The sequence below is a fragment of the Dipodomys spectabilis genome, unplaced genomic scaffold, assembly GCF_019054845.1.
Source record: "Dipodomys spectabilis isolate Male_0828 unplaced genomic scaffold, ASM1905484v1 ptg000227l, whole genome shotgun sequence".
NCBI lineage: Eukaryota > Metazoa > Chordata > Mammalia > Rodentia > Heteromyidae > Dipodomys > Dipodomys spectabilis.
Genome location: NW_024870904.1, coordinates 5,861,319 through 5,886,331, shown reverse-complemented (window position 1 = coordinate 5,886,331; position 25,013 = coordinate 5,861,319). Strand labels below are relative to the sequence as shown.

The 25,013-nt window shown below is 44.8% G+C and overlaps 1 protein-coding gene across 2 annotated transcripts in view; it reads right to left on the bottom strand.

Annotated features, from left to right (window-relative positions):
* Window positions 1-25,013, bottom strand: part of Larp1 (La ribonucleoprotein 1, translational regulator) — a 104,123-nt gene that overhangs the window by 7,068 nt on the left and 72,042 nt on the right. For both annotated transcript variants that reach the window (XM_042697612.1, XM_042697611.1), the window contains exons 2-16: window positions 24,525-24,586; window positions 24,220-24,285; window positions 23,011-23,185; window positions 21,942-22,070; window positions 21,659-21,865; window positions 21,395-21,557; window positions 20,406-20,550; window positions 13,964-14,138; window positions 13,457-13,626; window positions 11,235-11,627; window positions 10,034-10,157; window positions 9,739-9,944; window positions 9,002-9,108; window positions 7,733-7,884; window positions 2,612-2,756 (exon numbers count right to left, since the gene is read on the bottom strand). In XM_042697612.1, coding sequence (XP_042553546.1) covers window positions 2,612-2,756; window positions 7,733-7,884; window positions 9,002-9,108; window positions 9,739-9,944; window positions 10,034-10,157; window positions 11,235-11,627; window positions 13,457-13,626; window positions 13,964-14,138; window positions 20,406-20,550; window positions 21,395-21,557; window positions 21,659-21,865; window positions 21,942-22,070; window positions 23,011-23,134 — 2,240 coding nt within the window. In that variant the 5' untranslated portion in view covers window positions 23,135-23,185; window positions 24,220-24,285; window positions 24,525-24,586. The remainder of the gene's footprint in view (window positions 1-2,611; window positions 2,757-7,732; window positions 7,885-9,001; window positions 9,109-9,738; window positions 9,945-10,033; window positions 10,158-11,234; window positions 11,628-13,456; window positions 13,627-13,963; window positions 14,139-20,405; window positions 20,551-21,394; window positions 21,558-21,658; window positions 21,866-21,941; window positions 22,071-23,010; window positions 23,186-24,219; window positions 24,286-24,524; window positions 24,587-25,013) is intronic.

Here is a 25,013-nt window from a genome sequence, read left to right as displayed (position 1 = left end):
TTGCATGCCTGAGGCCCTGGGTTCGATTCCTCAGCACCACATAAGCAAAAAGAAAAAAGCCGGAAGTGGCGCTGTGGCTCAAGTGGTAGAGCGCTAGTCTTGAGCTGAAGAGCTGAGGGACAGCACCCAGGCCCAGAGTTCAGGCCCCACGACCAGACCCCCCCCCCCCCCAAAAAAAAAACTTTATATAAAAAAAAGTTCATGGCTTGACATGGGTCAGGAAACTGTCTAGCCTTTCACTTCCCTTTTCATTCCCATTTCTTTACACAGTGCCTTTAATTGCTTTCTGCTCTAAAAGAGCAGAACTGAATAGCTGTGACAGATACCCTAGCACCCACAAAGTCTATTTCTTTACAGAAAACTTTTGACAAAAACCATTTAAGCATACCAATTAGGTTCGTCCTTTCTTTTTTTCTTTGGGGGGGGGAGGGTGGTCCGGTCGTGGGGCCTGAACTCTGGGCCTGGGCGCTGTCCCTCAGCTCTTCAGCTCAAGGCTAGTGCTCTACCACTTGAGCCACAGCACCACTTCCGGCTTTTCCCCCCCCTGCTTATGTGGTGCTGAGGAATTGAATCCAGGGCCTCATGCATGCAAGGCAAGCGCTCTATCACTGAGCCACCTTCCCAGCCCAGGTTTGTCCTTTGTTTGACTTACAAATTTCATTTCTGGGAACATATGCAAAGAAAAGGACCAAGAAATACATATTTATATTTTATGGAAGTATAAAGCTGTTCATAAGCTGGGCGCTGGTGGCTCACACCTATACTCCCAGCTACTCAAGAGGCTGAGATCTGAAGGCTGAGGTTCAAAACCTCAAAGAAGTCATTGAGGTTTTACATCTACACAAATATGCAAAGTCTACAAAAGATAAATGTTTAAAATATTAATACTGGTTATTTTGGGGAGTGGGATTTTTCAGTGATCTTTTGAATCTGTCTTTAAGATTTGCTTTTTATTGTCGGTTGTGGTGCTTGAACTCTAGGCCTGGGTGCTGTCCCTAAGCTCTTCAGCTCAAGGCTAGCACGCTACCACTTGAGCCACACAGCACCACTTCTGGCTTTTTCTTTATTTGTGGTGCTGAGGAATCTAACCCAGGGCCACATGCATGTAAGGCAAGCACTCTACCGCTGAGTCACCTTCCCAGCCCTCTTTAAGCTTTCTACAAAAATAATTTAAGAACTTTTATGAGGAAGAAAGAAATTACAGGGCTGGGAAGGTGGCTCAGTGGTAGAGTGCTTGCCTTGCATGCATGAGGCCCTGGGTTCAATTCTTCAGCACCACATAAGCAGAAAAAGCCAGAAATGGTGCTATGGCTTGAGTGGTAGAGCCCTAGCCTTGAGCTGAAGAGTGAGGGACAGTGCCCAGGCCCAGAATTCAGGTCCCATGACTGGCCAAAAAAAAAAAAAAAGAAATACAAGTTAGATTGGGAGTGCAGGCCTGTAATCCTAGAACTTGGGAGGCTGAGGTATCAGGGTCTCAAGTTTGAGGCCAGCCTGGGCTACAGATCAAGATCCCGACTCAAAAACAGTAACAGAAGTATTCTAAAAGTATGCTCTTTTTTTTTTTTGTGGTGGTGGTGGGACACTCCTGGGGCTTGAACTCTGGATGGACCTGGGCAGGTGGGTCCGTTAGCACTGCCTCAAGCCATAGCACCACTTCCAGCTTTTTCTGTGATTAACTGGAGGTAAGAGTCTTGTGGAATTTCCTGCCCATGCTGGCTTTGAACTCTGATCCTCAGATTTCCTAAGTCGCTAGGATTACAGGTGTGAGCTACAGGTACCTGGTTTAAAATGCTCATTCTTACAAAGGATAAATTGAGATACAGAGGATATTCACAGGATGATCTTGATGGCAGCACATTAACATTTGCTGCCTCTGGGCTGGGAAGGTAGCTCAGTGGTAGAGCGCTTGCCTTGCATGCCTGAGGCACAGGGTTCGATTCCTCAGCACCACATAAGCAAAAAGAAAAAGCCGGAAGTGGCGCTGTGGCTCAAGTAGTAGAGCTCTAGCCTTGAGCTGAGGGACAGCGTCCAGACCGAGTTCAGGCCTCACGACTGGACCCCCCCTCCCCCCCCCCCAAAAACAAACAAACCACATTTGCTGCCTCAAGACACCAAACATCCAAATGTCTTACAGGAGGAAATGTATTTTACCTCAAACGCTCCGGGACAAATGCCAGGCCCTGAATTCAAGCCCTAGGACCAGTGTGTGCATATGTATACACACATACATACATGCACGCACGCATGCATGCATGCAAGCACAGAAAAAGCAAAGTTATGTGCAGATGTGGATGGATCTCTAAACTAAAGGATTAAGAAAAAAAGGCCAAGTGCAAAAGAATACCACGATGTATACCACTTCTGGTGTAAAGATGAAAGACAGTGATGTAAGAGATGGCATAGACAAATCGCTTGTGAACAAGGCACAAAGCATCTTTTGGAAATAATGACCAGCTGCTAAATGCAGCTAGGAGGCAGACTTCATCACATCACCTTTTAAGTTCTGAAGTTTGAACCATGTGAAAGTACTGTTCATTTTAAGTAAGATATGAATGCATTCCCAACTCTAGTTGTAGAAAGCCAGTTGGACATCCACCTGAACTATGCTCACCTGTAGCCTTCTTTGGCATCCTCCAGAGCCAGCTGTTTGAACTCCTCGTACATCTTTTTGTTGAAGTGATCTCGGAGGAAGAAGGACCAGAAGCGGAAGAGTGTGTTCATCTCCTGAGACTGGCCAATGCCCAAGCGCTTTCGTTCTGGTGGGGAAGGAGGGCAGACATGACTCGGGCTGTCTGCCCTTGCTCTTGGGACGAAGGATTCTGGGACTTAAGAACAGGTTTCCTGCTGGGCACCAGTGGCTCACGCCTGTAATTCTAGCTACTCAGGAGGCTCAGGATCGCAGTTCAAAGCCAGCCTGGACAAGAAAGTCCATGAAACTCTTTATCTCCAATAAATCACGAGAAAACCGGAAATGGCGCAGTAGCTCAAGTAATAGAGTGCTAGCCTTGAGCTGAAGAGCTGAGGGACAGCACTCAGGCCCAGAGTTCAAGCCCCATGACCAACAAAAAAGAAAAGTATTTACTTAGCAGGAACTCTTATGCATTAGGCCTTATGCCTTGCTAGAAGCAGGTGGCTTCAGTTTCTGAACTAGTCTAACTGGACATCTCAATGGTACCCCCTTCTATGTTGGTTATTGGGCTTGAACTCAGGACCTAGGTGTTGTCTGAGCTTCTTCACTCAAGGCTAGTACTCTACCAATTTGAGCCATAGCTCTACTTCTGATTTTCTGGTGGTTATTGGAGATAAGAATCTCACAGGCTTTCCTACCCTGGCTGGTTTCAAAACACAATCCTCAGATCTCAGCATCTTGAGTAGCTAGGATTATAGGCATGAGCCAGCAGCAGCACCCAGCTTTTGGTAGTTAATTGGAGATAAGGGTATCACAGACTTTCCTACCCAGGCTGAACCATGATCTCAGCCTCCTGAGTAGCTAGGATTCCAGGCGTAAGCCACCAGCACCTGGCCCCGTTTTCTTTTCTATTCATTTTTACTTGGTTATTCCAATCAATTTCACCCCCTCTACCAGTCTTCCTACTTCCTAAAAACAAGGTCAATAGGTTTCACTGTTCTACTTTCATATATGCAATGCACTCAGACCACATTCACCCTCCTTGTTAGCCTAACGCTTCTGCTAGTACTCAACTCCCAAAAGAGCCGTCTCTCCCCCACCACCTATTCACCAACAACTCTGAGGTTTTTGATGTCTAATATAAGTTACAAAGTATTCCATCTTCTTTCATGTTTATCTACATATACAAAATTACACATACAGGTATACATATGCATATATGTATGTATGTACGTCAATGTCCACAGATAGGCATGTTTTTTCAGGTCTAGCTTCCATATACGAGCAAAAATATATCTGGTTTTCTTTTCTTTTTTTGGTCTGGTCGAGGGGCCTGAACTCTGGGCCTGGGCGCTGTCCCTCAGCTCTTCAGCTCAAGGCTAGCACTCTACCACTTGAGCCACTTCCATTTTTTTTTTTTTTCCTGCTTATGTGGTGCTGAGGAATCAAACCCAGGGCCTCATGCATGCAAGGCAAGCGCTCTACCACTAAGCCACCTTCCCAGCTCTATATCTGGTTTTCTAAGCTTGACTTGTCTGGCCCAATATAATGTCTACCAATTTCATCCTTTTTTTTGTTGTCAGTTGTGGGGCTTGAACTCTGGGCCTGGGTGCTGTCCCTTAGCTCTTCAGCTCAAGGCAAGTGCTCTAGACCACTTGAGCTACAGTGCCACTTCTGGTTTTCTAATGGTTTAATGGAGACAAGAGTCTTAGGGACTTTCCTGACCCAGCTGGCTTTGAACTGTGATCCTCAGATCTCAGCCTCCTGAGTAGCTAAGCTGACAGACAGTCAGTAGCTAAGCTCACAGACAGCTGTGAGCCACCGGTGCCCGGCTTCCATCCATTTTTTATCTGGTACCATGAGTAAGCAGCATAAGGCAAAATATGAGCCAATAATTTTAAAATCCTAGCAAATTACACTGTGCTCTTTACTTGTATTAACTATATTAACATAACTCAAAAGTTAGTGGGAGGGCTGGGAAAGTGGTAGAGTGCTTGCCTTGCATGCATGAGGCTCTGAGTTCAATTCCTCAGTACCACATAAGCAAAAAGAAAAAAAGCCAGAAGCGGTGCTGTGGCTCAAGTGGTAGAGCGCTAGCCTTGAGCTGAAGAGCTGAGGGACAGTGCTCAAACCCAGAGTTCAGGCCCCACGACCGAACACCCCCCCCCAAAAAAAAGTTAGCCAGGCGCCAGTGGCTCATGCCTGGAATCCTAGCTACTTAGGAGGTTGAGATCTGAGGATCATGGTTCAAAGCTAGCCTGAGGAGTAAAGTCCATGAGACTCTTCTCTCCAAATAATCCCTAAATCAGAAGTGACAATCTCACTCAAAATGGTAGTGAAGAAACTCAGACAGCACAGCACCCAAGCCCTGAGTTCAAGCCCCATGACCAACAAAAACAAAACAAAACAAAACAAAAAACAAACCTCCAAGTTGGATATCATGGCTTACTCAGGAGGCCGAGATCTGAAGATCAAAGTTTGAAGCCAGCCTGGGCAGGCAAGTCCATGAGACTCTTATCTCCAACTAACCACCAAAAAGCTGAAGTAGAGCTGTGGCTCACAGGATTGGAGTGCTAGCCTTGAGCAAAAAAGCTCAGAGACAGCACCCAGGCCCTGAGTTCAAGCCCTAAGACTACCCTCCACCCCACACACATCCCACAACTCAATATGCAAGACCAAAAGCACAAACAACAATCAGCAGCCAAAAAAAGGTAAGATTAGGGCTGGGAATGTGGCTTAGTGGTAGAGTGTTTGCCTAGCAGGCATAAAACCCTTGGGTTGGTTTGATTCCTCAGTACCACATAAACAGAAAAAACTATAAGTGGTGCTATGGCTCAAGTGATAAAGTGCTAGTCTAGCCTTGAGCAAAAAGAAGCTCAGGGATAGTGCCCAGGCCTTGAGTTCTAGCCCCAGGACAAGGGGAAAAAAAAAAAAAAAAAAGTTAACATTAGAAACTTTTTTTTTTTTTGGTCCAGTTGTGGGGCCTGAACTCTGGGCCTGGGCACTGTCCCTCAGCTCTTCAGCTCAAGGCTAGCACTCTACCACTTGGGCCACAGCGCCACTTCCAGCTTTTTTCTTTTTGCTTATGTGGTACTGAGGAATCGAACCCAGGGCCTCATGCATGAAAGGCAAGCCCTCTACCACTGAGCCACCTTCCCATTCCCAACATTAGAAACTTTTATGAAGCCGGGCACCAGTGGCTCACACCTGTAATCTACTCAGGAGCCTGAGGACTGCAGTTCAAAGCCAGCCCGGGCAGGAAAGGCTGTGAGACTCATCTCCAACAAACCACTCAGAAAACTGGAAGTGGCTATGTGGTTCAAGTGGTAGAGCACTAGCCTTGAGCTGAAGAGCTTAGGGACATCCAGAGTTCAAGCCCTCTGACCAACAAAACAAATAAGCAAAAGATTTATGAATTGGGAAAGTGAAAAAGACAACATACAAGGGAGAAAACATGTATCTAACAAGAATGCTTATAAACTTAGTGATAAGACAGATCCAACTAAATTAGAATCTGTATCACAAATGAGGAAAATGCAAATCAAAACCATAAGATACACTATTTCCCATCCTCTAGAATGAGTACAACTAAAGAGACTAACAGTAACTAGATGTAACCCTCACACCTGTAAACCTTGCTACTCAGAAGGTTGAGACTAGAAGGATCATAGTTTGAAGCAAAAAGATCTCAAATCAAAATCTCAACCAATAGAAAGCTGGGTGCAGTGGTATGTGCCTGCCATTTAAGCTAGGTGGGAAATATAAATAGAAGGACTGTGGCCTGAGCCTGCCAGGGCAAACAGCAAGACCTGACTTCTGGCAGCCGACAGAAGCTGGAGCCTGCAGTCATGGTAGAGGTATTGGGAGGTATATAGAGAGCAGGTTGGGGTGACCATTGCCATGGCCCCTCTAGCCAAGACCTGATGGAGATAAAGGTAATGCATCGTCCTGTTTCCCTTAAATAGCAAAGAATCTAAAACCAGAATGTTATTCATGGGTTGGTTTTTAATCTAAAACTGGCTGGAGATGAGGTCCTGAATTTAAGCCTTCATACTTGCAAAAAACAATCTCACTTTATGGTAAATGGAAATACATCTTACAACATCTATCAAGGCTTTCTCCTAGATGATATTGAGCATCATTTCTCAAGTGTTTTACACACTAACTACCACACTGAAAAAAAAAGGGGGGGGAGCTGGGAAGGTGGCTTAGTGGTAGAGTGCTTGCTTTGCATGCATGAGGCCCTGGGTTCGATTCCTCAGCACCACATAAGCAGAAAAGGCCGGAAGTGGTACAGTGGCTCAAGTGGTAGAGTGCTAGCCTTGAGCTGAAGAGCTGAGGGATAGCACCCAGACCCAGAATTCAGGCACCACAACTGACAAAATAAAAAGTTCTTTCCTTAAGACATGATGGAGCTGGGCACCGGTGGCTCACACCTGTAATCCTAGCTATGCAGCAGGTTGAGATCTGAGGACTGAGGTTCAAAGCCAGTCCAGGCAAGAAAGTCCTCATCTCCAATTAACCACCAGAAAACTAAGTGGCACTGTGGCTCAAGTTGTAGAGCGCTTGCCTTGAGCTGAGGGACAACGTCCAAGCCCAGAGTTCAAGCCACAGGACCCACAAAAAAAAAAAAAAAAAAAAAACAACAAACTTCAGGCAAGATTGCAAAACAACAACAACAACAAAACCCAACAACAACAAAAAAACCTAACACCTGACACTTTTCTATATCAAATGGAGGAAGCTCAAGGAATTGAACTGTTATGATCTAAATTCCCCTAGCTTCTGCCATTTCATTTTGTTTTCCTGTTTTTGTTGGTCGTGGGGCTTGAACTCTGGGCCTGGGCACTGTCCTTCAGCTCTTCAGCTCAAGGCTAGCACCCTACCACTTGAGCTGCAGCACCACTTCCAGCCTTTTCTGCTTATGTGGTGCTGAGGAATCGAACCCAGGGCCTCATGCATGCAAGGCAAGCATTCTACCACTGAGCCACCAAACAAGACACCTGAATCTAACTTTTGTTCTTCTTGCCATGTCACTTCTTGTTTCCAGTACCTGTTGTCTGCATGGACCTAATAATCACACAAAGGCCCAGCACTTCTTACCGTTAAGGCAGCGCCTACGATACTTATGGTAGACATGTTGTGTGAAGCCATTTTCCTTGAGCAGCTCATGGGAAGGATGCTGGAACTTGGGCAGTGACTGAGGGGTACAGCCATAGCTACCAACTGCAGGTGTCCCTTCTGAGGGGCTGGAACTAGAACCACAGAAAGATAAGTGTCACCAGGTTACCCGTAACAGCCCACCCTAAGGTTAGGAGATCCTTTTTGATCCCTCATGTCAGCCCAAACTGTGCCATTTAGCATTGTTCAGTCCCTGATTGAGGAAGACGTTGCATCAACCCTCAGAGAGTTTAAGAAGTTACTGAGGATCAGAGACTGGTCCAGGATCAAGGTACTAGTAAATAGCAGAGCTCTGTTCAAATGTCAAAATTTACGCTTCCTGGCATTCTTTTCCTAACTTGTAAGTTTATACTTTCCTTAATGAGCCATCCATCTGATGTTAACCCATTTTATAACCCTGCTTTATTTTCAGTCTGTACTATTTCTGCAGGAAACAGGCTACATAGGTTGGTGACTCCCAAACCTTGCTTTAGAATAAGGAACAATGGACTTTCTAACGAAGAGAAAAAAAAAAAAAAGGAATCTGGGACCTATTCTGAAAACCTCAGTAAGCCGAGTTAGGGCAGGACCAAAGAATTTTCTTTTTCCTCGGTTTTCTTTTGCTAGTTGTGGAGCTTGAACTCAGGGCCTAGGCTCTGTCCCTGAGCTCATTTTGCTTAAGGCTAGTGCTCTACCACTTTTGAGCCACAGCACCACTTCTGGTTTTAGGGTGGTTAATTGAAGGTAAGAATAGTGCTCTACCACTTGAACCACGGTGTGACTTCCAGTTTTTTCTGAGTACTTTATGGGAGATAGGAGTGTTATAGACATTCCTGCCATGGCTACCTTCAAACCACAAATCTCAGATCTTGGTTTCTTGAGTAGCTAGCATTACAGCACCCAAATAATAGAATTTGTTTTTTTCCTCCTCTTTTCCTTGTGGTGCAAGGATCAGACCCAGCATCCTGGGCATGCTAAGCATGCTCTCCACCAATGAGCTATAGCCCCAGCCCTACATGCTTATTTACTTGGACATTGTTTCTTAAGTAGGCAATCACAATTCAGAAAACACTATGAACATATCAAAATCAAGTCCTTTCCCCTTCCCAGCTCCTGGCTTTACATGAAGGTTCCTTGAACTTCCAATCTGGTAGATTTCATGCCCTCTTACCCACCCCACATAGGTAGCCTGATCCACTACTGCCCTAGTACCTAATAGATGCCGTCCTCGGCCTGTGCTCCCGGGAATCCATCACCCAGCCCACATGGCTCTCCAAAGGTGGGTTCGAGCTGTGCCTTGTCTTCCTTTTTCGAGGCATCTGTAAAGATCAGTCAGGACTTAGTTGTACAGGTACAACTCTGAGGAGCACGAAGAATTCTTAGAGTAAGACAGCCTTCATAAATGAATGGTACCTCCCATTTTATTTTATTTTGGATCTGGTCGTGGGGCCTGAACTCTGGGCCTGGGTGCTGTCCCTCAACTCTTCAGCTCAAGGCTAGCGCTCTACCACTTGAGCCACAGCACCACTTCTGGCTTTTTTCTTTTTGCTTATGTGGTGCTGAGGAATAGAACCCAGGGCCTCATGCATGCAAGGCAAGCGCTCTATCACTGAGCCACCTTCCCTGTCCCAACCTCCCATTTTAGAAAGTACTTTTTGTGGGCTCATTCTTTGTTCATTTGTTTTGTTTGCAGTACTGGGAACTGAACCCAGGGTTGTGTGCAAGCTAAGAAAGTGTTCTACTCCAACAAAATCATTTTCTCCCACATAATGTTCATGGCTGTGGAGCTAGCAACTATCAAGTCCATTTCACAGGTGAAGCAATGGAGGCCGAGGAGCAAGGAGATTTGCTGGTGGATCCTTATGTCCACCACTCACTTCGCTGGCTCAGATGAGACAGACAGAAATAAAGAACTAGAAAGTAAAGTGGGTCCAGGACAAGCAACTCACCTTGGCATCCAGTGTCCGTCCTTCTTTTACCACTGGGTAAAATCGCGAAGTCTGGCTTGAGTCTTTGAGCTGTGGGGTCCGGGGCGTGCGGGGAGTCCTGGCATTGCGGTAGTTTGGTGACTCTGGGACAGTGGTTGGTAGAGAACGGGCAATGGTGGAGGGCTCAGGAGCACCAAACAGTTTGTTGGCCAGTGCATCAGTGGGAACTGCAGAGGCAGAAAGTGCAGTAAGCATGCAGGGGACAGTTCAAGGCTGTGGACCCTCATCAATATTGGGTCTCATGTCTGGTCCTCACCTTGCTGGAACCGGGGCGGACCAGGAGGAACCTCCTGGTTGGGGTCCACAGGGGGCTCAGGAGTCAGGGTGTCAAACTGCTCCCGGCTGATCATGTTGACTTTCTTAAAGTTTTCAACTTCTTGCTGCAGAGGATGTGAGATGGGCGGGGAAAGAGGGCAAGTCAGCAAGCTGCTCTAGCCGGCTTAGGAATCAAGACTGGCGAGAAGTGGGAGAGGACAGCTCCCCCGTCCACATACATGGCATTCTGCTCTCCAGGCCTTCAGGTGCCTGTGGCCACTTGACCATAGTTACCCAGACACAAGAATGCTAAACAAAGGAGGCCAGCACATAAGACTGAGCTCAGGCTGGCAAAAGTGCTGGAGTTAGCACAGGCTCTTTCCTAGTCATTCCAACGGCTCCTTATGTGCCTTCCTGCCACCACCTTGTCACAGTGGCCAGGCAAGTCTCTCTCCTCCACCAAACAGTTACTACTCAGTGCATAGACACTCAACTTCCACCAAACATGCTCGGTGCAAAAATTGACTTATTTTTGAGGTAAGAGAACACCTAGACTGAGATCCACCTTCCCATTGTAGCTGAGTGTGGTGCTGTGCTTTTGTCATCGAGGAGAGATTAAGAAAGATTGTCAATGTATATGGCCAGGCTGGCCTCAAACCATGATGCTCCCAACCTCAACCTCCCAAGTAGCTAGGATTATAGGAATGAGTCACTGGCACCCGACAACAAGATGTCTTCTTTTCAAAAGATCTATTTTTTTTTTTTTTTTGTTGGTCGTGGGGCTTGAACTCTGGGCCTGGGCGCTGTCCCTCAGCTCTTCAGCTCAAGGCGAGCGCTCTACCACTTGAGCTACAGCGCCACTTCCAAAAGATCTATTTTTTTTTTTTAAATATTTTATACACTCAACATAAAATATAGGCTTTGAAATGTTTATACTATCTAATTATGACAGTCTCATTTTATTCTCCATCAGTGTCTAGCCAACTTTAAATAAAATACTGATGTCCAGGACAATAAATCCTCCTCTATGCAATTCAATAGGGTTCATGTATCTATTGTTGCATTAATGGCCCAAGAAGGTGTAAACCACCATCTTCCTCTCACAAGTGAGCATATAGGCTTTGGACTGGAGAGGGTCTTCCTTTTCTCCGTCTATTATTGGTATCCCAGGCTGCATATTCACTGCTACAGTTGAGCCTCACCTTAATCTGGGAATACTCAGGTTCAAACTTCTCAGTCCACAGGTCCTGCTCATAGTAGAAGAGCCCATCATTAATGACTTTGGCCAGCTCAGCACTCATCTTGGCCCGAGAGGTATGGTTGCCTGTGCGGTCCCCACCAGGGTGCCGGCGCATGTATGGTGGTGTCTGGGTAACAATGAGGATCTTGTTGACATCCCGGTCATCAATCTCATAGTCAGAGTCCTCATCAGACCAGGCAGTGAAGGTATTCTTTCGTCCATCCATCTGTTCCATCTCTTCATCGAATAGGAAATCGAGTTCTTCTTGCTCATCCTGGTCCTTAGCCATCAGCTGCTGGGAGAGAAGCTGCTGAGGCAAAGAGGTTGGGTGGGCGAGTCTGGGCTCCTCTGACTTCTGAAATAGGACAGACCAAAGACAGAATGACTAGGGGGGTCTTTGAATCAGGTTCTAGTTTTGTCATGAGAGAAAGTTAACACTAACAGGTTATTGTTCCCTCCCGGGAGTTGGCTTTAGGGAGAGAGAATGTCTTAATGGGCAGAGCCCAGTTCCTTCACACACAGCTCACAGAACCATTCACAAACAACTATGTTGTCATTTACGCTTCTACCTCACTTGGTGTATCTCAGAAGTGAGCACAAACCAGAAGTTCAACAGGTTGATTTTTCCATTTATCCATCTGGTTTTATGATGTATTTAGTACCTGTGTTGGGACCTAGCAACAGCAAATCTTCAATGAGCTGATGGATGAGCAAGGACTCAATAGTACCAGGCCCTTAAAAGGGCAGAATAAATTAAGATTAAAGTTCCTCCACTTTAGTAGGATTAAAAGTCTACCAGTCAGCCAACTGCAATGTAATATGGCAGAGACTAGAAATAGTTCATTGGAATACAGAGGATGCTTACCCACCTGATGTGGGCATGACTTCCTAAATTCTAGCTATGAAAGGATCAACACAAGTAAGGTGGATGAAGACAGGGACAGAGAGTGCCAGGTAGAAAGGATAGTATGCACACAGGCAAAAGAAAACAGGATGCTTTTAGCAAGGAATGTCAAACTGCTCCCAGGTGATAGAAGAAAACATTTCAGAAGGTCTATAAGACTGAATTTATCTGACACTGAGGGAGAAGCATTTGTCTACCTCATATGCCTCCAAGGCAATTCCTTGCTATGCAAAGACCTTCCCACATAAACCCCAACTCTTCTCTTTTAAGCTCAAGATAAGCCAACCAAGCAGGAGTAGTGGCTCTGATGATTGCAATTCTAGGACTGAGCAGGAGGGACGAGGGAGAGACTAATAAATCTGGCTCTCTCATCTTTCCAAAGCCTTTGTAGTCTGAATGCTTTATAGGATCCTTGTCCATTTACTGTCTTTATACCCATTATTCCTATTTGGGAAGATACAACACTTTTTAAAGTCAGAACAGAGGAGTTCTGGGGATCAGCTGACAGAGACAAGGAAGGAGACAATAGAACCAGTCAAGGTAAAATGCATGAGGAAGCTAAGGGTTTTGTAGATTCAAAATCTAAGGTCATCTCTGAATCACCTCACAAGCTCCAGACCCAAGGTTTCCAAAGCAAAGGAGACAGGGGAAGATAAGTTCAGTGCTAGAGGCAGTATTTGTAGGTTGAGATTGAAATACTTCACCTACAGTAAGTTCCATCTGTACTACATATATACATTGCTTTACTAATGCTAGAGTAGTTTGACCATGCTTTCCCATTTTAAATCAGGGAAAAATGAGGTCCTGAAGTACTCAACAAACTTTCCAAGGTCACTAAGCCATCAGATCTGTAAACCTGTGTTCTAGTCTAGACTCAATCAGTGCATTTACCACATCTGTTCCCTCTCCTCTGCTTCTACTAAAGGGATGAGGGACTTACAGGATATTGAGAACAAGTTCAGGAAAAAGGCTCTCTCTGGAAATGCAGACTCAGGGAATGAGATGAAGCAAAAACACAAGCTAAGACTCAAGAAACCTGGGCCATTGCTTCATGACTTCTTCCTATGGAACAGCCACTCAGGAACTTAGCAGAGCCCAGCATCCTGAGGAAAAGTCTCCCTAACCCCCCAGTGGAAACAGGCCAAGCTAACTATCCTGTAGTTGCTCCTGGTCATCTCACATTAGAACCCTGAATCACTTGGGTTCATATTTCTTTTTGTAATCCCTTTTCCAAGCATCCCAGTCTAGGGCCCTCAAATCCAAGGTAGTTCCTCACTCACCCTGGGTCGTGCTGGAGAAGGTCGAGGCCTTTTCTTCACTTCAATCCAGTTCTCAGAATCCAGGTCAGGCAAGCTAGCAGACAAGCCCTTGGGTAGCGTCTTCAGGTTGCTGACCTCCTCTGTTTTGGTTGGCACCGGGGTGACAGCACGGGGAGAGCCAGGAGCTGACTCTGAAGGGTGGGAAGATAAGATCCTCATCTCTCCAGTTTTCATCATCAGACCAGTACTGAAGATGTTTTCCAGAGGATGAGGACAAGAAAGGAGCATCTAGGGGGCTGGGAAGGTGGCTCAGTGGTAGAGCACTTGCCTTGCATGCCGGAGGCCCTGGGTTCGATTCCCCAGCACCACATAAGCAAAAAGAAAAAAGCCGGAAGTGGCGCTATGGCTCAAGTGGTAGAGTACAGCCTTGAGCTGAAGAACTAAGGGACAGCGCCCAGGCCCAGAGTTCAGGCCCCATGACTGGACCCAAAAAAGAAAGGAGCATCTAGATGCTGGAAGGGTACCTACCTGTTTCCTTTTGGTAGTGCTGGCGGGGAACAAACTCAGGGCAGTTGAGAAGCTGAGAGAAATCAGTCTGTGAATAATCTACGATTGGAGGACCAGGCAGAGGCCACTTCTCAGGCTCTTCCCTCCTACGGACTTTCTCATCAACAATCTCCACCACCTTGCTGTCCTTTAGGGCCTGTGGGGGAGGATGAAGGACAGAAGATGAAGAAGAAAGACTAAGATCTTCAAAAAGATGAACAACTGGGTCCCTAAGAGCTTGGCTAATAGTCCAGGGACAGTAGTCCTATTTAGTATTTGGCACCTTCCTCCACAGACAGGCACACATGTGAGATGTCTAAACTTGTACTAGGGTACAAACACCAAAACCAAACTACCCATTAACCCTGTAATTCTACTTCCATTAAGCCAAGGAATACTTGTACAAAGAGGAAATAGTAACAGTAAGATTTGGACTTAAAGGCCATATATAGAAACACTGTAACAAGGAAAAAAAAAAAATCCTGAAAACAATCTATCTTGTCATCACATTGGCAACTTAAATAATGGTTCATTCATTTAATGGTGGATCAGACATTTAAAAAAGAAAAAAAAAAGTTTTTAGGGCACCAATGGTTCATGTCTGTATCCTAGCTACTCAGGTGGCTGAGATCTAAGGATCACGGTTTGAAGCCAGCTTGGGCAGAAAGGTCCCCATGAGACTCTGATCTCCAATTAACCACTCAAAAACCAAAAGTAGAATTAAAGCTCCAAGTGGTAGAGCATTAGCCTTGAACAAAAGAGCTCAGGGACAGTGCCAAGCCCTAAGTTCACACCTTATGACCAACCCAAAAAAAGAAAAAGCAAGCATAGATCAGTATGTATTAAATCCCTTTTGTATTTGGATTTTAAGGTAAACTATTTATGGTTGTTATCTGAGAATATGGGTAAATTAAAAAAAATTTTGAAATCTTTTAAGTGAATGAAGGAAAGGAAAATTTCAACATGTACTGTTGTTGAGAATGCAAAGGCAAAACCTCTACAAAGGAAATTGGGCAATGTCTAACAAAATTACATATGCATTCACTTTTATTTAGCCATTTCTGCTTCTGAAAACCTGTACCAAAAATACACTGGCAAAAATATGAAAAGCTAACTGCTGATGTATTAATAAAAGACTTGAAACAATTAAAATGTCTAGTGGGCAACAGTTTAAAAACCCTACAAAGTAGTGTACCACACAATTATAAATAGGATCTGGGTATATGTTCCTATTTTTAACCACTTTGCAGTTACTTCCCAGATACATAAAGTGAAAATAAAAAAGAACTCAAATTGGGTGCCAGTGGTTCATACCTGTAATCCTACTCAGGAGGCTAAATTCTGAGGATTAAGGTTCAAAGCCCGTTGGGACAGAAGAGCCTGTCTCCAGTTAATCAGCAAAATATGAAACTCAAGAGGTAAGCCAGCCATGGGGGAGGGGTGTTTGCAAATGAGAGCCAAGTCTTGAGTGCAAGCCCCAAAACGACCTTCCTCTCCCTGAAAAAAGAACTGAAGAATTTATGTGTGGTATGTTACTTATCAAAGAAAGGGGAAGGATACAAACGTACGGACAGGCATTTGCTTCTATTTTTTCTTTTAAAAAATATTTTCTTGGGGCTGGGAAGGTGGCTCAGTGGTAGAGTGCTTGCCTTGCATGCCTTGCCTGGGTTCAATTCCTCAGCACCATATACGCAGAAAAAGCAGCAAGTGGCGCTGTGGCTCAAATGGTAGAGTGCTAGCCTTGAGCTGAAGAGCTGAGGGACAGCACCCAGGCCCAGAGTGCAGTGCAGAGTTTAGGCCTCACAGCCAAAAAAAAAAGTATTTTCTTATTGTATTGAAGCAGGCTCTCAAAATGTAAGCCAAGACGTAAACCATATATGTAAGCCAATGTATGTGTGAATCAGACTGACCTTGACCTTGTGATCCACCTGTCTCCCAAAATTCTGCATTACTAAAGTATGTGCAGGATTTAGCCTATTTTTTTGTTTTGGTCGGCTGGCTTGAACTCAGGACCTGGGCACTTTTTGAGGCTCCTTTTACTCAAGGCTAGCCCTCTACCACTTGAGCCACAGTCCCATTTACAATTTTCTAGTGGCTAATTGGAGATAAGTCTATGGACCTTCTTGCCTGGGCTGACTTTGAACCCTGATCCTCAGATCTCAGCCTCCTGAGTGGCTAGGATTACAGGTGTGAGCCACTGGGGCCTGGCTTAATTTTGTTTTTAATGGAAGAATCCAGAAAAGGTTATCTCCTACATAAGAGGAAAAAGTGAAAACAACAGAATTTCAAGTTAGATTTATATTTGTATATTTTGACTCTGAAACTACTGTTTTAGATAAATTAAAAACAAACTAGAAAGTTATGGAGGGAGTCAACACATTCAATTCCTAAAACTCGAGCACAAAATGAAATCACTGGGAGAAAATGAAGTGTCACTTAAAAAAGAAATGTACTCCTGGGGCTGGGAAGGTGGATCGGTGGTAGAGTGCTTGTTTTGTATGCATGAGGCCCTGGGTTCGATTCCTCAGCACCACATAAGCAGAAAAAGCTGTAAGTGGTGCTGTGGCTCAAGTGGTAGAGTGCTAGCCTTGAATTGAAGAGCTGAGGGACAGCACCAAGGCCCAGAGTTCAGGCCCATGACCGGAAGGAGAAAAAAAAGAAAGAAAGAAATGTACTCATTACCTGACTTATGTAACTGTAACCTCTCTACATCACAATAAAAAATACATCAAGTGGGTGCTGGTGGCTCATGTATGTAATTCTAGCTACTCAGGAGGCTAAGATCTGAGGATCGTGGTTCAAAAGCCAGCTCGGGCAAGAAAGACCATGAGACTCCTATCTCCAAACCACGAAAACACTGAAGGGGTGCTGTGACTTAAAACAGTAGAGAGCTCGCCTTGAGCTGAAGAGCTGTGGGATATCGCCTAAGCCCAGAGTTCAAGCCCCACAACCCACAAAAAAAAAAAAGACCCAACAACAAAAAAAACACATCAACTTAGAGGCATAACTAAACAAATGATTTCAAATACCTTGAAATTAGTCATCTAAGTTGAAAACAAAAACTTTTCAGAGGCAGTATTTTTATATGAATAAAACGTGTTACTTGCATAATAAATATGTAAAATAAGACATATGAATAATTATGTTCATGCCATTAGGAATTTCTGGCAGCCAAGCAGCATGGTTCATACCTATAATCCTAGCTACTCAGGAGGCTGAGACCTTAACATTATGGTTCAAAGACAGACCTGGACTTCTTTCAGACTCTCTAATTAGCCACCAAAAAGCCAGAAATAAGAGATGTGATTCAAATAGTGAAGCCTAAGCCTTCAGCAAAAAAAGTTCAGGGACTTAAAGTTCAGGCTCTTAAAGCCAAAAACCTCCAAAACAAAACAAAACAAAAAACAACCAACCTACCAACGAACCAACCAAAAAATTCACTGGTTTTCAGCCCCTAATAAAACATAAGCATGGGGCTGGGAAGGTGACTCAGTGGTAGAGCGCTTGCCTTGCATGCATGAGGCCCTGGGTTCTATTCCTCAGCACCACATAAGCAAAAAGAAAGAAGCCGGAAGTGGCGTTGTGGCTCAAGTGGTAGAGCGCTAGCCTTGAGCTGAAGAGTTGAGGGACAGCGCCCAGGCCCAGAGTTCAGGCCCCATGACCGGACACCTTCCCCCCCAAATAAGCAAAAATAATAAATAGTAGCTTATGAGAGAGAGAACATGAAATAACTATGTAGCACATCATTATCAGATAAAACTTTTTTTTTCTTTTTATAGAGAGTGAATCCAAGGTCTCAAGTGCTCTACTACTTGTGCTACACATATCCCAGCAAACCTTAAAAAAAAAACTGTTTATTTACTGAATACTTATTGGATACTACATATACAAAAAAAAGTAGAGGAAAGGGGCCTGATAAGAACTGAAGAGGAAAAATTACACTAAGCTTATTATAAATTCTAGAAGTACAAAATTTCTTCCAGTTTTACTGTATAATGAAACTTGCTTGCCAAAAGGAAAACAAGCTACATAGTCTAATAAAAATGATGCATAGCATCATGGAATTCCCCAAAATGGCTTATAAAATGTCTGTAGAGCCAGGTGTGGTAGTACACACCTATAATGCAAGCTACTACTCAAGAGGCTGAGATGTGAGGATCATGTTTGAAGCTGGCTTGGGGCAGAAGTATACAAGACTCTTATTAACCACAGAAAAGCTGTTAAGTGGAGGTTTGCTCAAGCATTAGCCTTTAATGAAAAAGCCTCGTAAGAGCATGAGGTCCTGAGTTCAAGCCCCAGTACCAGCACACATACAAAAAAACTGCTTGAATGGTATAAATAATTTAACTCCACTGGTGGTCAACTGCCTAGCTATACAGTTCCTTTTAAGAAACATCATAGCATTTGCATTAATTAAGTCCATTTCTTCATTAAAGTTCTCTGTTTTCTCATTTTTGTTGGTTGGTTGTGGAGCTTGAACTCTGCACCTGGGCGATGTCCCTCAGCTTTTCAACTCAAGGCGAGCATTTTACCACTTGAGCCACAGTGCCACTTCTGGTTTTCTGGTGGTTTATTGGATATAAGTCTTATGGACTTTCCTGCCTGGGCTGGCTTTGAACCGTGATCCTCAGATTTTCAGCCTCCTTAGTAGCTAGGATTTCAGGCATGAGCCACCAGCGCCCGGCCTGTTTTCTGTTTTATCTGGTCATCTTCATCTGGTAAGCAACTTAGTTTTCACGACTTGTTCTTAATCTTTTTTTAGGCTCGACAATTTCAAAGCTTGCTTTTTTCTTGTCAGTGTCTAATTTTTCTCTAGTTTTGCCCTCAAGTTCTACGAATGTTGTTTCATGCTCACAGGCTCCTATGTTAGCTGAGGAGATGTTATTCTATCACTTCTGCTGGCTCTTGAAATACCGTTTTATCACAGAACTCTGAAACTACTGTCTTTCCCCCCAACATTATATTGATGTCAGAGTCAAACAGCTGCTTTGTTTTTAGGTGTCAAAACTGGGGCCTGAACTTAAGAGCCTTGAGTTCTTGCTCAGCTTTACTTGCTCAAGTTTGAACTCTACCACACGAACCCTACCTCCAATCTGGCATTTTGCTGGTTAACTGAAGGTAAGAATTAATCTCAGAAATTTGTCTACCTGGGAAAGCTTCAAACTGTGACCCTGAGATCTCAGTCTCCCCCCGCCCCCCCCAGCTTTTCTGCCAGTGCTGGGACTTGAACTCAGGGCCTAGGTACTGTCCCTGAACTTCTTTTGTTCAAGGCCAGCACTCTACCATTTGAGCCATAGTGCCACTTTCGGCCTTTTCTGTTTATGTGGTACTGGGGAATCGAACTCAGGCCTTCATGCATGCTAGGCAAGCACTCTACCACTAAGCCACATTCCCAGTCCCACTTTTTTTTTTCTTAAACAAAAACAAATCCAACATTTTATATCATATTTTATTTTTGTGTGTGTTGGTACTGGGGCTTGAACTCAGGAGCTCATATTCTCACTCAGCTTCTTTACTCAAGACTTAACACTTGAGCCACACCTACACTATGGCTTTTAAAAAATAATTGTTTTATTGTTATCATAAAGGTAATGTACAGAGCGTTACAGTTCACTTATAGCTTTTTGCTGATTAACTGGAGATAAGAGTCTCCTGAAATTTTCTGCTAGAGCTGGCTTGTAATCTCCCTGGTGCCAGGGAGAGACTCTGAAACTTGAATCTGATCATGCCTCTAGATCACCAATTAACTCATCAAAAGTAGAATTATAAATGAACATGTTAAATGACATTTCTGTCCTGTGAGGAATGCAGTCCTGTACAGGATATACAACCCAATTTACTTATGTAATAAATCACAAGGAGAAAGAGAGAGAAACTTAAGACATCATGTGAGCTTTATCTGAGTTCAAACCCCAGTACAGACAAAAAATAAAAACAAGTAATGAATGAACACATTCTATTTGGGTCCTGATCTTCACAAACTGTTTTTTTTTTTTTTTTAATTTTAAAAAGATTTTTGGAGTGAATTTGAAACAAACCGGAAATTTGGTGATATTAAGGAACTGTTAGTATTTTTAGGTTGATAATGGTATTGTGGTGGATGAAATGCCAGGCTATTAGGATAATCTGCAAAGTAGTATCAAAGGAATGGAGGAGGGAATAGAATAAAACTCGCTTTAAGTTGATACTTGCTGAAGCTGGTCATGGGTTCATTATATCATTCTACTTTTGTAAATGACACTTTCTGTAATAAGAGAGAGAAGGAAGGCGGGAATGAAGATTTATAGCTAAACCTTGGTGAGTTAACCGGTTAATTAGGAGGGAGACTTTTCTGGTGTTTCTGCTTAGAGGAAAGCTCCAGCCCCGTAATTAAGGACCCTTTCTTTTTTTCCCTTGTACCCTAGTCCCAAGGAGTGAGACATACCGCAAAGATGAGTGAAATGTCAGTGGTTAGGGCCTGCACACGGTGGAAGGAAGCAATAAGAGTGATGGGAAGGAAACCATCAGCATCCATTTTCCGTCTCAGGAAGAAGTCTCGCTCTAAATTGTCCACGCTGAAGTAGTATTCACTATGTGAAGGGGAGAAGAGGTGTCACTGAGGGGCCGTTGATGCTTTCTTTGTCAGCTATCTACCCCAGCAATCTCATGGCCTTTCACCTGCAGTCCCGCAAAGGACTACACAGAAGATGGTATCCCTTTTATTACTCCCCTACTTGGGTCAAATTACTTCTGCTCAGTCCTTGGGCATGACGTGTAAACCCTTTATCCTTTAAAATCCAGACCCGATGTTGTTGACCACTTTCTCTTCTAAAACACAATTCTGCGTTACAATGATATATTTTTTCTTGGCTCTTCCTTTCAACTATGAAAGTTATTGGAGTGACTTAGAGCACAGCTTTTGCAATGAGAAAAGAAATGGACTCAAATCTCTGTTTTGTTACTTCCTACTCTGGGAAAGTTACTGGGCCTGTTTGCTTGACTATAAAATGGGGGCGAAAGACCCAGCATGTAGGAATTCTGCAGTTAGAAACTACAGGATTAAACATGATAATGCCTGTAAAGCTCTTAACCCTGAACGTGGCCAATAGTGAGGACTCAGTAAATGTTTGCTAGCATTCAGACAATGCTGTCATCACAATTGGAGCACAGAAAGGAGTAGATTCCAGTCATTTCCCCTCTGTGCTAGTGGTAGTTTCTAATTTAAGTAAATATGGTTTTATTTCTGTCACCAACAAAAATTATAAAAAGTTAGCTGGAACTAAGACAAGTTGCCTGTGATTTTTGGCAGTTGCCACCAGGGAGTACAACTACTGCTAGCATGAAAAGATCCTGTACAGCCCTTCCACTACCAGCTACGGCCTTCGGACAGCCTTTAAGATCTCATTAATGCTTAGGAAGCTTCTGGATACTCACATCTGGCGTTTGATGTAGTCTTTGAGTAACTCCTGGTCCACACTGTAAAGCTCAGTACTACTGACATTGTCAAAGTAGTAGGTGATGTTGTTCATGTACTTGGGGGTACGAGGCCCCTCAGTACCATCAAATTTTCGGTAGCCAAACTGGTAGTCAAAATGGGCTATGGGAAGAAATGGGTGTTGTAAGAGAGAGAAGACCTCTGCCCACTACCCCCTGCCACACTCCCTCAGACATCCCGGAGCCCAAAGGGGCCTCACGTACTTCGAGTGCCACCCCGTCCACGTCCCCGTCCACGACCACGCCCCCGTCCACGGCCACGGAAGGAAGCCCGCGCCCCACCAGCCCCATCACTCTTCACACTCGATGTCTCATCCTGGTCGTGCCAGGCAGGCTCCGGTTTGGTCTCTGGTTGCCAGGCTGGGGTGGGGGGGGCCACAGACACAGGCATGTAGGTGGCAGGCTCAGACCCTATAGGGAAAGGGGACACTGGGTCAGGCCTGAGGGTATCCCCACGTTCAGACCCTCCACAGTGGGCAGTACATACCTTTCATCTCCCCACGATTAGCAGATGTGTGTCTCGGCTCCTGTGGGCGAGTGGGGCGCGAGGCCAATTTCTCTCTGGGTACTTCAGGCTTCATGTCTATTTGCAATGGAACCCACTTGTGTTTGTTCCCTGGGGATGGTATGGGCACATGAGAAAGGCTTCAGAGCGGCCTAACCCACCTAATTAATCTATTTTCCTGGACTTGGGCACAAATTCCAGTTCGGGGATCCTGGGCAAATTTCTTTCCTTCATACTGGACCCCCTTTTTCATCTCTAAAATAAAAAAAGGCCAGTGGTCCTTGGTGTGATGGAGATTCCTAGTTGACTTCAATACTGATTTCTTCCGAGTCAAAAATCACCTTCTGGGGCCAGACACATGGCTGCCCAAAACAAATACTTTCTAAACTCCTAAGTTTTTTTGTTTTGTTTTTTTTTTTGGGTTGGTCATAGGGCCTGAACTCTGGGTCTGGGCGCTGTTCCTCAGCTCTTCAGCTCAAGGCAAGCACTCTACCACTTGAGCCACAGTGCCATTTCTGGCTTTTTCTGCTTATGTGGTGCTGAGGAATCAAACCCAGGGCCTCATGTATGCAAGGCAAGCACTCTACCACTGAGCCACCTTGCCAGCTCATAAGAGTTCTCTTAAAGCTCTCTCTGCTTAAGAGAGAAAGTGAGGCCCAATCTAGGTGGAGGGCCTAAAAGGAAAAGAGCTACCCTTCCTGAGCAGGAAATAGGGAGCCATCCTGAATGCTAAAAAGGCCAACACTGAAGGCAAGATGAAAGGAATTAGAATTGCTACATAAAGCCCAGCTATTCTATGAGAAGTATGCATACTTCATTTAAATCATTTATGGCACATCTTTAATAATGGGGCAGCCAAACCTGTATCCCTATCATTTTGGCAAGTTTCTAGAAACTCCTAGAGTAATATAAACCTTGTTTTTAAGAGCAGCTGATGAACGGATGCTGTCCCCCCACAGTGGCCTACAGCAACCAGCTACCCATTTCCTGGAAGAACCCTCCAGCAGCCCTCCAGAGTTGACACTTCACAGTTCTCCCAAGTCCTACTCACCTTTCTTTTTCTGTCCACCTCGCTGGCAGTCTTCATCCCCATTCTTTTCCTCTCCTGATTCGTCTGACTTGGTTTTGGGGCTCTCCTTACTATCGCTCCCCTCTCCTTTCTCCTGTTCTTTCATGTCCTTCTTTGGAGGCAGCTTACGAGTCGGCTGAGGTTTGTGGGTCTGTGGCTACAGCAAGAAGACAAATGGAGTGTGTGTGTGAAGCCACTTGGGACAGAAGGGAGGGAGGTAGTAAGTAGGAAGACAGGCACAAAAGTTCCAGCATGTGATGAGAAACTCCCTTTTCCCATGTGATTCTCTTAGAGGAAGCACAATCACACAGGCTAAGATAAACTTGTCTCTCCAGCAAACACCTGGGGCCCAATGTTACTCTCTACAACAAGGATTATTACTACTGTGTTATATTCACAGTCAGTGGGATGGAAGAAATGCTGGCCCTGGCCTGTCTGTACCATCTCTAAAATAAGGATTTCACTAATGAAGTGGCCAGTCAGCGAACAAAGGATTCAGGCCACCAGCTCAGAACAAAAGTACTGTAATGAGAACTGACCAGGCCCCTCTCTGATGGGGTCCAAGAGAGCTGTATAAGCTATAGGTCTGTTCTCAGGCTAATATCCACCTTTTTATTTCATTCAGAAATCTAAGTGCTTTGATGAAGAACTACAACACATTTAAGTTCCAATCTGCACTGAGCCAGCAAGGGCTAGTCTCATCTGTGAAAAAACTGTTATAAAAGGACCCATTTCTGAGTCACTAACAGGGTGAAAAGAGATAATAACTAGATGGGACTTGGCAGTCCCTGACACAAACACAGGGTAATTCCTAGCCATTTTACTATTGCTTCAATGTTGCCTGATTGTATTCATAACTGCTCCCCCACTTTTTTTTGGTCACGGGGCCTGAGCACTGTCCCTGAGCTCTTCAACTCAAGGCTAGTGCTCTACCACTTGCGCCACAGTGCCACTGTGCTGAGGAATTCAACCCCAGGCCTCATGCATGCAAGGCAAGCACTCTACCACTGAGCCCCCTTCCCAGCCCTCCACCCGCATTTTTTGAGATAGGTTTCACTTTGTTGCCCAGGGTCTCCAATTGCCCCCCCCCCCCCCGTTTAAAAACAACAACATAGCTAAGATCAAATGCACTAGAAGCCTCCAAATGCAAATGTGTTTACGTTGACTGAGTTCGTGTCTACCCACACTCACCTGCACACTTTTGTGGGCTATCTCTCCAGGTGTGGGCCAGTTGATTGCATCTCCAAAGTCACCAACCTGTAAGGCACATTCTATGAAGGCCCCAGGGGAATCTTGTTTCCCATCTTCAGCCCCTCACACAAGGACCATTTCTACTGAGCCGGGATGTCCATTAGCACCATCCACACACTAGAACCCAGAAAGGGCCTTCCCTGCTGTTCAGAAAAATCGAGCAGCCCAGCAGCAATCACTAACACAGGAAGAGGGTACCACCCCAGTGAGTCTACAGGGGCTGCCCAGCTGTCATCCTCACTTACCTTGCTGCCTTTGCGTTGCTTGGGAGCCGCAGCCCTTACCACCTTGGCTGGAGCAGAATGCTCTGTGGTAAGAAAGGAAAGAAGACATGACTGCAGTCTATGAGCAGAACCACCTCCAGCCAGGTCCTCCCTCACCCTTACTATTCTCATCCTATCAAACAACCTACAGGTTCTCAGAAGAGGAAGCCATAGTGGATAAAGGAAAGATGTGTGCTCAAACATCAGTAGTGATTTTGACATCTCCTTCCTGAAGGAACTATGGAAAGTGACATACAAAACCCTAAGATCAGGCGGGGCGCTGATGGCTAGGATGTAATCCTAGCTACTCAGGAGGCTGAGATCTGAGGATCACGGTTCAAAGCCAGCCCAGGCAGGAAAGTCCCTAAGACTCTTATCTCCAATTAACTACCAGTAAACTGAAGTAGCACTGTAGCTCAAGTGGTAAAGTGCTAGCCTTTAGCTGAAGAGCTCAGGGACAGCGCCCAGGCT